Source organism: Strigops habroptila, chromosome 5 (genome assembly GCF_004027225.2).
Source record: "Strigops habroptila isolate Jane chromosome 5, bStrHab1.2.pri, whole genome shotgun sequence".
Taxonomy (NCBI): Eukaryota; Metazoa; Chordata; class Aves; order Psittaciformes; family Psittacidae; genus Strigops; species Strigops habroptila.
In genome coordinates this window covers 28,387,138-28,399,798 of record NC_044281.2, presented here as the reverse complement: position 1 = coordinate 28,399,798, position 12,661 = coordinate 28,387,138, and the positions used below count along the sequence as shown (strand labels likewise).

The 12,661-nt window shown below is 39.0% G+C and overlaps 1 protein-coding gene across 1 annotated transcript in view; it reads left to right on the top strand.

Annotated features, from left to right (window-relative positions):
* Positions 1-12,155, top strand: part of ZCCHC24 (zinc finger CCHC-type containing 24) — a 116,541-nt gene extending 104,386 nt beyond the window's left edge. The window contains exon 4 of the mRNA XM_030486197.1: positions 5,510-12,155. Coding sequence (XP_030342057.1) covers positions 5,510-5,623 — 114 coding nt within the window. The 3' untranslated portion in view covers positions 5,624-12,155. The remainder of the gene's footprint in view (positions 1-5,509) is intronic.
* Positions 12,156-12,661: the final 506 nt, after the last annotated feature.

Sequence of the window (12,661 nt, the reverse complement as noted above, 5' to 3'; positions counted from 1 at the left end):
CGTGCCAATTCCCCACAAGGAATGTCTCAATTCAGCCCTGTGCTCTTATTCCACATACCCAATTTGTGAGAATGAGCTTTTAATCTCTCTGGGGCAGGAAAAGTCTTCTCAGCAATTTTACAGCTGTGTATATACTTCAGAGTGCTCTATAAATACAGCTCTAAATCTCTGTGTTTAAGAGAGATGGTGGAGAATGTATTACAAGAAGTAACACAGGAGGCTGATAACAGGGCTGCTGCCATTCATTCCCCAATTCATCGATGGAGCAGGCAGTGAGGTAGCTCTTGCACCAGAGCTGCAGAACTGCTCTTCATCCAAGGAAGCTCTGCATGCATTTTTGTTTTCATGACTAAATTGTGCCACTGTGTTCCTCCTTTTGTGTTTCCACCATGTCCCTCAAGTGGTAAACCTCCCCGTGGGGCTGCTTACAAGAATTCACAGGACATGGGGCAAAAATTGGAGGCCTGTTGAGCTCAAGCCTTACTGAGGAGTAGGAGACCAAAGAACTACCCTGACAAAGTTGCTCTATGTCTATTCCAAAAGTAGTTTCCTGGGTAGTTACTTTAGCTACGCTAAACATAAACAGAGATCTCAGACTGGACTTAACCCTACCTTTTATTCTTCCAAGGAATTTGGATTTTGTAGTTGTTTATGCTCTTTCTTACCCTGCTGCAGCAAGGAGCCAATTCTTATAGCCATTCACCAGCATTCTTGGCACCATAACAGCCCAGATGCCAAGCTTTGAATTCTCATTTTCTTCCCCTGCCTACTATAGCGGCAACATCTGCGCCTGCGGTTGCTTCCTGGTTGGCCTCTTATCAAGGCTTCTCTGACTTTGTGGCTAACTCCAGTGCTGTTTGAGATGACAGCTGTTGCACTGGTGCAGAACCAGCCATCTGGTGACCGACTTGTCCTCTTGGACACTATTTTCTTCCAGCTGTCAGGAATTTACTGTTGGACCGGAAATAATTTGATATGTAAATACATTCTTCGTGATATCCAAGCTATTACTTCCATGGGCAATGCAGTGGTCCCATCACAATTTCCATACACTGGTGCATCCACAGCCACCTCTGTATGAGGATGGATGGGTCTGACTGCTCAAGCCCGATAAACTTTCCAACAGTTTCAGGCTTACAATCATGATCTTTTAATTCTTTAGATTTAATAAACCCTCCCCAGCATGCCCATACTTGTGTGCTCCAGCAGTGGGAATACAGATCACCCCAGACTGCTGCTTCTCTGAACTCTAAAAAAAGAGACTTTCACCATTTAGCTCATGCAGTTATTATTCGTTCTTAGCTAGCCTGACCCAGAGGCATGCTTCTGACAGAGGCTACTTGCTCTCTCTGAGCATCATGCCTCTGATCTGAAGGCTTCTTGTCACTGCCTCTTAGAATCACAGCAAGAACTAAGGGCCTCATTAATGTTCTTGTTCCCCACAGGCAGACAGAACGCAGAGGGTCTGCTTCTCAAGAATGCACATTGCATTTCATCTTTTTTCCCCAGTGCATAACTTTTATCAGACTAAAAACTTACAAATTCACAACTGTATTTATGTCTTGAGGGAATCGTAGGTAGCTATGGCTCCTGAGGACTGCTAACCTAACAATTATCCTGCCAGCTATAGATGTAGAATCCATTTCTATTCACATATCTAATCTCTTATTTAACCATCTAATTTACTTCATTAAGACTTGAGGTAATGAGTCCAGAAAGTTATTTAGAAGTGGTTTTTCACATTTGAATTTTTGATGTGATCCTTTATCCATCAGTGGTGCAATCAAGTTTTTCCATTCTACAGAAAAATAAAAATCAGTCTTCTAAATACAAACATAAGCAGCTACATTATTCCATTCTGCTTCTTAATGGAAGCGATTTTCAAGGGTGTCTTAGTGATGTTTACTGAAACCTAACACTTCATAAGGGTGAGCTTGTTGTTTTGAGAGTTTAGGGGTTTCAACTGGCCTGTGGAGAATGCAGAGTTCATTCAATACATGTAGACTGGGACAGCAATAGTTCACAGTCAAAAGTTAATTTGAATGACAAGAATTACTATATAGATTTAAATTTATTTCAGCTTCATTCCCCTGAGGCAACAACTTTAGTCACTACCACCAAATGCTTTCCTGGTGGGGCTGCACAAGATTATTTCCACCCAGAAACTACCAGGACAAAATTAAAGACAGACAGACAGAAATGAAGAATGTGAGAGTGCCCATGCCTGTAGTTTTTACTGAAAATACAGACTGCCAAATCCTGAATGCTTGCATTTTTAAAAAGACAACTAAAATTGAAGCATTAAATTTAAAATCTCTGTTAAATGGAAAAAAGCATACCTTTCCCAGAGAAACATAGCAGGGGGTTTTGTTTTACAAGCTCCATTTCACCTCTTGCTAAGGAAAGGAATTATTTTTACAGCCAAATAGCCTGTCCCCTGCTCCTCACCCTTACTGAACACATGGCTGAGTTTTCATGCTACCAGCCTCTCAGCAGCAGCACAGAACTCCTTCAGCTTCCTCAGCTATTCAGATCTTCTGCATAATGCAGGCAATCCCCAGAACTAATACACAGTTTGCAGCTGCCCGATCCTGCCGCACCCCTCTTGTGTCAGCATCTTCTTCCCCTCTGCTTCCACCACAACAAAGCTGGCAAGAATCGCCCGAGGTTAGCCTGCACTGAGGAAGTCCAACCTGATGGACACACAGCTCTTTGGCTGTCTAATGTCCTACCCTTTTAGCAGGGTGTAGGAAAGGTTGCAAGGGTGTAAGGTTAATACTTTAAAGTCCTCCACAATCGGTAACAGACAGACAGCAGCCTGACAAGAACAGTTGCTTCTCAGGGCATTTGGAGGTGGGGGAAGGGGTTGCTTTACAAGAAACCCATAAAGAGAAAACAGCAAATGGAGATAAGATGGGCTTCATGTTTTATGCAAAAGCTGAAGTGGTTTTGGGACACAAACCATGCAAGCATGCTACCAGCTATGAAGCCTCAGCCTTCCAGCGCCTCACCAGAAATGTAGCCCAGGCTCTGCTCAGCTCCACTCCTTCCAGCTGGCCCTTGGCAACCTGCTTTCCTGCATTTGTAACCCCTCTCTCCCCATCCTCTGTGTCGTAACACACTGGTAACAATAACATTTCTGAAATCAAAATGCTTTGCAGGCCAAAAAACTGAGCTCAATCAACACAGGGGGAAAGCAAACCACGGAGAGCTATTGTTTCTGAAAACCATCCAAAAAACTTTTGGCGCTTCAAGGCATTCCTAATGTCCTTTGCACTATTTCCAGGAAAAATGATTCCCAAGGCCTTGGATATTAAAAAAAAAATCTGGCTTATATCAATAAACATGATAACTGCTGTAGTTTTTCCTCTTTAATCAGGGCACAGCTAGCAGTAGAGGCAACCAGAGCTGAGTCAAATAGCCTGTTTTAAGTGTAGCATTTCAAAATTCTCAAATCCTCCATTGGGGAGCATAAATTAACACCTGGGACTCCTGAACCTGAGCACCATCTTTAACTACGTTTATGAAACACAAGTTCTTGAAGAGTATTTGTGGACAGCTGCTGGTGAAATAGGTGGTACAAAAGGCAGATGGTCAGTTTTTCTGACCAAATCAACTTATTCAACTTCTCTATGTTGTGGCAGAAGCACTGCCTTCACCAGTGGTTGGTTTGCAAGCCTAGAAATGGGGTTGCTGGTTCTGATCATAAATCCTAACATACTGATTTCCAGCGAGTCATTCAAAGCTCAGTGGGGCTGCAGGGGGAGGTTAAAGGATTTAGAGCAGATGAGGGGTCCATCTACCTTCCTTATCCCCTACCTGATACAGGGAATTCCATTCGCAATTAAATAGTAAATTAAGTTAGACTCAAAGACATATGTGGCCCAGGACAACATCATGGGTAAGAACATTGAGTGAGTAACAAACCATTGGCAGTCACCACTGAGTTATTCCCATATATTGTCTTTACTAGCTGTGCAATATAAGCAGCGGTGCACTTATAACCCAATACAACCAAGCAAGAATTTGCAGGCATCTCTTCTTCAGGATAACAGAATATGTTTTGTCTCATTTTAGCTATTCAGAGACCTGAGAAACCCTTGTATTCTCTGGATTATACGGTGTTCTTGCAGTGTTAGGTAGTGAAATGAAAAAGCTTTGAATGTGTCTCTTTTTCCTGTCCACAGGAAAAGTGGGTGGCTTTGGAATGAAGAACTTAGAAATGAAAACGCAGATGATCAGGTGTACTTTAAGATTTTATACAGATAAAGGAAAGTCTTTAGTATTTAGGAAAGGTGTGAAGAGATAAATGGCCATAACTTTGTAATCTATATTTGTCCACTCCCTGCTCCCAGAATCATATTTTGGAGAAATAAGCAAGAGTGTAGTATCCCTGTGGTAACAGTGAGAAGCTTATGGATTGTTTTCAGATTCCACACCACTTGCTGCCTCTAACACAGTCCTACAAGAGCAACAGCTATCTTCATGGGCAGGCACTGTGCAATGCAGAAGTCTTTCAGGCACATTTCACGAAAAAAAAAAAAAGTAGGAATTATGGGTTACTGAAATTTTTTGTTCGGTTTTTGTTTTGTTTCTCAAACAAATGGTGCACTTTATGATGTTCTACCTCACATCTCTATCACCTCTCTACCTATTAGACTTCCTACTTAACCTTACTGCAATATTTAAGATGGGTATTTTATTTTCAGAATGATTGTGAAAACCCATTACATGTTATGGAAAATTAAAGAACAAAGATCTACTAAAACCAAAGCAGTTTCATTCCCTTGTTTAGCCAAATATACCCCCAAACCTGTGATTTAACAAATATTATTAAAAATATATGTTCAATTTATTACTCGCATTCAGGGAAGAGGTTTATGTTGGGATTGGGTTTTGGTGAGCTTTTTTGTGGGGTTTTGGGTTTTTTTTTTTGATTAATTAGTAGCTTTGCAGCTACGCTACTTCAGAAATCTCAGCCTCAAAAATATGAGACTGAGTATTGGGAAAACCTCATTTAGTTATGTTATATCTGTGCATGGATAAGTTTTCATGTAGCAGCTAATCCCAACATTGGTAACCCCTGCTGGCACTGCTGGGTAATGGGATTCTCATGCTTGAGGAGTTAATGCCTTTGGGACATCTCAGTTATTGGAGCCAAGAGACTAAGAGACTAAACTGTGCTGTGTTACTGCCTTTATAAATACAGACCCCAGTTCAGTCTTTTAGTAATTTGTCCACAACAAAGTTACCACCACCTTTACGAAGAATGACACTGAACCGTGAGGCAAGTCAAAACCAATACAGAGCTAAAGAGCTGAAAAAATATTTCATCCCTTCAGGATGAAATTTCAGGATGAAATTTCTTTCCCTTCAGGAAAGAAATACAGTAGCTTTATAATTACTAGGAAAAAGCTCAGTTAAGCATAAAAGCTGGCTTCACATGCATAATAAAGAGTAACAGTGACAAAACTTTGGATCTGATCTTATTTCCTTTCCTTCACTGCAGAGACCCCTTGAAAAGCCGGACGGCTTGGATGTTTCAGATCAAAGCAAAGAACATCCCCAGCATCTGTGTGAGAAGTGCAAAGTTTTGGGCTACTACTGCCGCCGTGTGCAATAAACCTTCAAGGTGGCCTCTTCCCATCCCCATCATCCTTGAAGATCCTCTGGCAGCATGCGATCAACAGCAACACAACAAATCAAGATAAAAGCTAAAATAATTGCCAATATTGCCTATCTAATAATATGCCTTACCATTAATAGAATGTAACATTTCTCCTGTGCATGTGCACACATGCAACAGGTATTTACAGGACTATGATTTGTATACATACATATATATATGTCAATGTATATGTATATGTACACACACATATATAAAGCGTTACTGATAGTGTTCACAACAGAACCACGGTTGCAGGTTCTGCTGATTGTTTACACAGATCCTATGTCATGGCCAGGTGAAATGAAGTACTATTCAATAGGCAAGGTATAACATTCACGAGGAACATATATGTATGGCTTTTGCAGAGGTTAAATAACTGTGGGGCCACTAATTGCAAGCACTCGCCCACAACATGAACATTATTCCTATTATATGACAAGACAAAGGAAGATGAAATAAGCCACAGCATGAAAGAAGGAAAATTGTTTTCCCAGCTTTAGAAAGTCTGAGAGTTTTGTGCTGCTGATTTCTTGGACTTTTTCTATTTGTTACTGTCGCTTGGGCAGGGCTTAGGCAAAATCATTTTTGCGGAATGTGGCAGAAAAAAAAGTGAATAATTGTTTGAGGGTGTGGGTTGGGTAGAAAGGGAATGCCATAATGGGACCCAGAGCATCAGGAAGGATTCCAAGAGGTTTTTGGAGGAGACAAAATTGGCTTGCTTGTGCAACTAACAGATCCTTCTCTTGTCATATAATCCCGCTGAAATGGTCCCTGTATGTGTATGGGTTGCTCATTAGGCCACAAGAACACTAAATTTACTGTGAATAAAGGGGGATAAGAATACTTAAAACTGTCCCTAAAACTGTTAATTGAAAGATTAGCCAAACTTACTATTTATAATAGTTTTAAAGCCACTTTCTGGAAATAGTTTTATGTCCTGTTTTCTACTGAACAAATTTGTTATAAAACTTGTTAGCCATAGGGGTGTTTTGAGGCATGGAGAACACTCCTTAACTTTCCCTCTTTGTCTTCCTGAAGCACCTACATACCTGAGGAGATATAGGAGTTATATTTCGTTGTCCCATTTCAGGGAGAACTTTGTGCAGGGGCATCCTGCTGCAAAGAAGTGTCTCATCAGGGATTGGGAAATATCATGAACTGAAAGGACCTCGTGACAGTATCCTGTTTGTATGTCTACGTAAGAGTACATTGGCAAAAGGACACAAGCAGCAATTCACTAAAAAACTTACAGGGATAATGTTTGTTTGGGGTTTGTTTTTTTCTTTAAATCAGCAATTTCTATTTTTATGAACTTTCCTTTAGAAAGATCGATTTATGTGAATGATACTTAGTGGAAATCCTTTAAATCCTAAATAACTTGATAGGAATATATTTTGAGGATTAATTCCATAACATTGAGATGGGGGGGGGTGGTGTATGCCAATTGATAACAGGATGTACAGTCAAGCTCTTTTGTAAAGCAAATTGAAAACTTACAGTGAGCATTTGTATAGGAAATGTGAAGCTCTTCACAAATTTGCTCTAGGGTGCAACTTTGGCCATTTCCTTGCTTTGCTATAAGCAGGGCAAATTTGCTCCTACTTATTCAGGTGGTAGTGTCAGATACATATCTTGCATGTCATTATTTATGAGTAGCCCAAGTGACCCAAGCTACTGGTGGAAGCAATGGGTAAACATTGGGACTCCCAGCTTCTGACCACAGTTCTTCCATAAGCTCCCTGGTTTTGGGCAAGTTACAAGATCCTTCTGGACCTCAGTTTCCCCAAGTGCAAAATGGGGATAATAATACTTTAGTATACCTACCTCACAGGAGAGTTGTGAGGTTCACTTAGTATCTGTAAGTGTTTTGACATCACTGGATGAAAAATGCTATGTAATGCTAAAACAGTATTAACTAAATTAATGACTTCAAAACTAGTTTTGTCCAGCCAGCAAGTCCATCAACTAAAATAGCTGAAAATAGTATTATTGAAAGTTAACATTAATAACGGTATAGTTGCCTCAGTGAATATATGCAGTTTTAGCATTATCACATGGAAACACATTCTTTTGCACAGACTCAGAAATTGCCTTAGAGACAAACTCTCTAAACAAAAATACTAATCTGCCCATACAAATAAGAAAATACACGGGCAAATCTAGGGGTAGATTTCCAAAGCTTGGCCTCTAATATTAATCTCGATACTTTGTTTCAAGCACAAGTAATTTTGATAAAGCCACATACTAAATCAGATCTATTTTTTCCTTTTCAGTACTTAATAGTACATAACAAAAAACCACCTTGATGCTTCACATCCAGCTAAAGGACATGTAGAGAAACCCCTTTAAAATGAAGATAAGGGAAAATGTTATTTTATTTTCTCCCTGAAACTAAGATGTTGCTATCAACCTTTTTTCTGTGTTGAAACAATTCCCATCTTGCGATAACCACTAGATCAGTAAAATAGCACATCCCTTGATGTAGCTACATCGGCATACAACACACCACCAGGTTCTGAACAAAAGCCAACTAAAAGATACCATTACATGCTATATTCATGACAGTGTCCAGTTAAAAATTGTTTATCCAGATTCAACACTACATGGCAATGCCTTTAGCTTATGGATTTTTAGGTTGTACTAAAAATACATGTGAACTACTTTAACACAATTAGTATCTATAGGTGTAGAATAATAATTCTTAAGAGCATACTTTTAAGAGTTCAATATTTATATCACTGATATTTTCCTAAGCAGCAGACATAAAAGTCTTTAAATAGTATTTAGCGTATTTGAAATAAAGAGAAGAACAGATTTTCCCCTGCACTCACGCTGGGGAAAAGCAGATAAAGAACAAAACGTGGAAAAGCAAGAAGCAACACTGCTGTAGTTGGTTCTGCCTAATTCAGAGACCACAAATCCATCCCAGTGTGGGATGCGGATGTGATACCCTGGGCACCCCAGGGCTGGAAGCCGCCTGCTTGCCTTATCCCTGCCAAAAGTGGGGTGTGGAGGGAGAGTGGCTAGAGATCCCTGGGGAGCAGCAACAAGCCTCCTTCCCGTGCAGCCATGGGACTCAGCTCTGGCTTCCCCCCAGCTGTGTGGGGGCATCCCCTTGTTTTCTGTCCTGGCTGCACAGGGCTGAAGCCTCGTCTCCCTAAGGGCCAGCAGCAGTGCCAAGCTCATGAGAGGGGAACATTTCTCTGTCCCTTCCTGCATAAGCTTCGCTTGTAGGGTTGTAGTATTCAGCCCTGGGCATTTACTCTATGCTCATCTGTATATAGTTTGTGGGTTGCTGGAAAAAAATCCACATCCGCATACGTAACGTACAGTAGGTAATGACCATTGGTGTTTAGTTAATGGCACAGAAGGGAAGTTTCTGATTTTTTTATTTCAAAAAAAGAAAAAAAAAAAAGATCAGTTGCAAAATGTAGATTATTTATTTTTCTTTCTCTGCACCCCACCCTTCTCAAAGGTAATTCATGGATTTAACTAACTCTTTCCAAATTAGAAAAACCTCACAAATTCAGATTTTTTTTTTTTACTGGAAAGAAGAGTCTTTACCCCTTAGATTTTTCTGAATGCTTTCTGATGTTCTTTCTAACCAGCTCTGCACTTAGATCATCAGCTAGTAATCCTTTAAGGCATTTTTAGACAGTCTTGCCAGAAATGAAGCAAGCATCAGTAAAAAGTGTTTTCTTTTTTAATCAATATAGGCCTTCTTAAATTGAGTATTGGTTAGGGGTGTACCCAAGAGAAATTTGGCAAACTAGATTTTTAACCTCAGATGTTGCCTGCCTACCAATCCATCCAGCACACCACACTGCTGCTTTTTCTCCTTCCCCCTTTCTTTGGAGATTTTTAAGCATTCATTTATTTCTTTACAGAAAACAAACACTAAACACAATTTGTTTCCTCAGTTGGTCAGAACATTTCACACGGAATTTGTGTTTGGCATTGGCACTGCTCTGGAGAAAAGTATCAGCGATTTGAAAAGTGTGGTGTAGGTTTTTAGCTGCATTAACTTGATGTTAAACTCCAACGAAGTTGTTGCATTTAACGGTGATGAAGAAAAATCCCCGTAGTTTTTAAAGGATGACCCCATTTTAGCCAGTTTCTACTGCTGCTACGACAGACATAAAATGATGCCACACAAGCAAAGGTTGAGGCCTTTTTGTCTCAACGTTGCTTTTTAATTTCAGATAAATACACTAGAGTATATATTATTTCTGGAAATAGGTGTATTTTGAAGTTCCCCATTATATGGGAATTAGTTTGTAAACTAAAATGTGAAATATGTCTGAGAAGCCTTATACCAAGAAGTATTCTCTACGTTATACCTTTCTGTATAACATGAAATTTAGATTATACATGGGTTGCATACCTGTGATGCTCTAGCAGTTATTCAAAAAATAAAATCACTTAAAACATTACAAGTTAATAGCTTTTGGAAATGTCAGACTTCGTAAGTTAGCTTTGTCCTGCAGTCACGTATTTTTTTTCCTAGTACGGATCCTAAGAGTTGTCCACTGAACAGTATGCAATAAATCACCACCATGTGCTTTTCAAGTTAACTGAATTGACATACATTTTCCACTTGCCTTTGCCAACATATTTTAAAATGTGATAGAATATCCCCGTATAAAAATTGTTCTTTAAGATATCACTCCACTCCCAATTGGGCTTCAACCCAAATCTCTTTCCTATCTGCAAAACCGCTGCTGTCCATTCAGTTTGCTATATTGCTGAAGTGCTCAGAGGGCTGTTTGAGATCTTAGATATAGGGATGATGGTTTGTGTTTCTAGGATGAATTTCAAAGGGACAATCGTGTGCAGTTACTAGCTATAGATGATTGATTTAAATGTTTACCCCTGTATGAAGTATTTTATAGTTTTACTTGCAGATGTGTATTTATCTTGAGTTATACTTGACATAGAGTTTCTTTCAATTTTTTTTTTTAATACTATGTGTGTATTTTGGAAACCTTTTTAGATGTTAAAATTTTTGAATGGTTACAAATATTTCTTGTAATACTGAATTGTTATCTTATCTGGAAACTCTTTGCAGTAACTTTTTCTGTATATATTTGAGGGCCTTTTTAAAAAAGTATTGTTTGTTTTTTGGAGAAAAGTTTTTACAATTTGGAAGCTTTCAGAAGGGCCTTCCTCTCAACTAGGATACTAACAGAGGTAAGAGTTTTCTTAAGTATTTTGCAGAACTAAGGATGTATCCTCAAGAAAATATTTATGGAAGTAATTTACTTTTTGTTTTCCTTTTTTTTTTTTTTTTTACAATGCTTTTGTCTGTATAAAATATGCAACAGAACTACATTAAGAAGGAAATATTGTCTACATAAAATATTATATGAAAGTTGGTACATAATTCTGACAAAAAAACCTTGCAATTCTTTAAGCCATATTGTTTTTGTTATCCTTGGATGAAAATATCAGTATTAAGTAACCAATGTATTATTCAAGTGCTTAGACTTATATGAAAATGCTTATACAGTTTATTTATGTGTATTTGGGAAAGGATTGCTAGAAAGAGCTATCACTAGACATATAGCAAGTGAGGAGCAAATAACAGTATACTGTCACTTTATGGCCTTGTGAGAGACGCAGAAGATGCTGAAAGCATGGTAGAGAGTCGGCTCTCAGAAACTCCGAAGCACAAGTGTTGGGTTTCAAATGGTGTTTCTTTCCCATAACCAGAGGGGAAGAGAGTTGGTTGGGACACTGTTTGACAACTTGACTTTCACAACTCTTTTCAGACTGTGAGCTCAGCTATGCAGTATCGGCTACAGCAATAATATCAATCAAAGGATATAAGAAAAGGATTGAAGTAGATTATTGTAGGGATTTATGTTTATTTTAATTAGAACTCATAGCAATATAGAATATGCATGTGCACGTATTTGAAGCATTTTTACACTTTACATTTCATGTAGTTTGATTATATTATGAAGGATTGGGTTTTTAGTTTGATATTTTACCATGCTAAAATGGGAGGTCTGCCCAACCCTGTACTGGATTCTTGTTTCCTTTAAAAGGTTATTTAGTACAGCACTCACTGCGTTGTGTACTAGTGCTAAAACTAACACCGTATCTTAGGAATTTCTTCAGCTTTAAAAAAATTAACCTAATTATTATTACATTTGTTTAGCTGTACCCACTGTCCTTGTCAGATTCAGTTGGCAATTTGTATAATTTCTTTTTCTGTAACTGTTATTAAACTTGTACAGCTAAAACAAACAAACAAAACCTATGGACAAAGGCCTCAGAGGTACCAGTTCTGCTTCAGCAATCAAGATGACAGCTTGCTCATCTAGTGACTGTGTTGCTAAAGAGACTGTACAACCTCTGTTGTGGATTGTCCATAAAATGGCATTCCGACATGTGCCTTATTTGCTGGATAGTATACAGCTTTCCTCTAGTATTCTAGCATTTTAATGCTGTATTAAAGTACTGAAAAAAACCAGCAAAAGAGGTATGGTTTTCTTGATTGTTCCTTCCTTTGAAGTTTTACTACCAGCTGTGTTGGGTTCCTGGTTATGGACTGCCCAGCTGCAGCCTGGTGTTCGCAGTGCAAACCTGTCCCAGCATAACCATGATCCAGACCAGGTGAAGAAGTTTCTCCACTGCAGCCAAGCTCCTAAGATGCAGTGAGCCTGCTGAGAGAGCTTCACCTGATGTCTCCTCTCCTGCTGGAACAACTTGGGTTGATGGTGCCAGTTCTTAAGTTTTTATCAGCCTTTTACTGTCTAGCATTCTTCTGAAGGAAAAGCCTATAATCAGACAAAGTACACTTCTATCCTTAATAGTTGGATGGGAAGACTTAGGTGCCAGAAAGTTGATAGAATGAAAAACAACATAATTTTTAAGTCATAAAGCTGTATCACTTAAAGTTTAGGGGATTGGATCCAATTCATTCTTTGCAAACAGTAGAAGTTGGTAAGAAAGAACTAGACCTACTAAATGCTTATTAGCAATGCT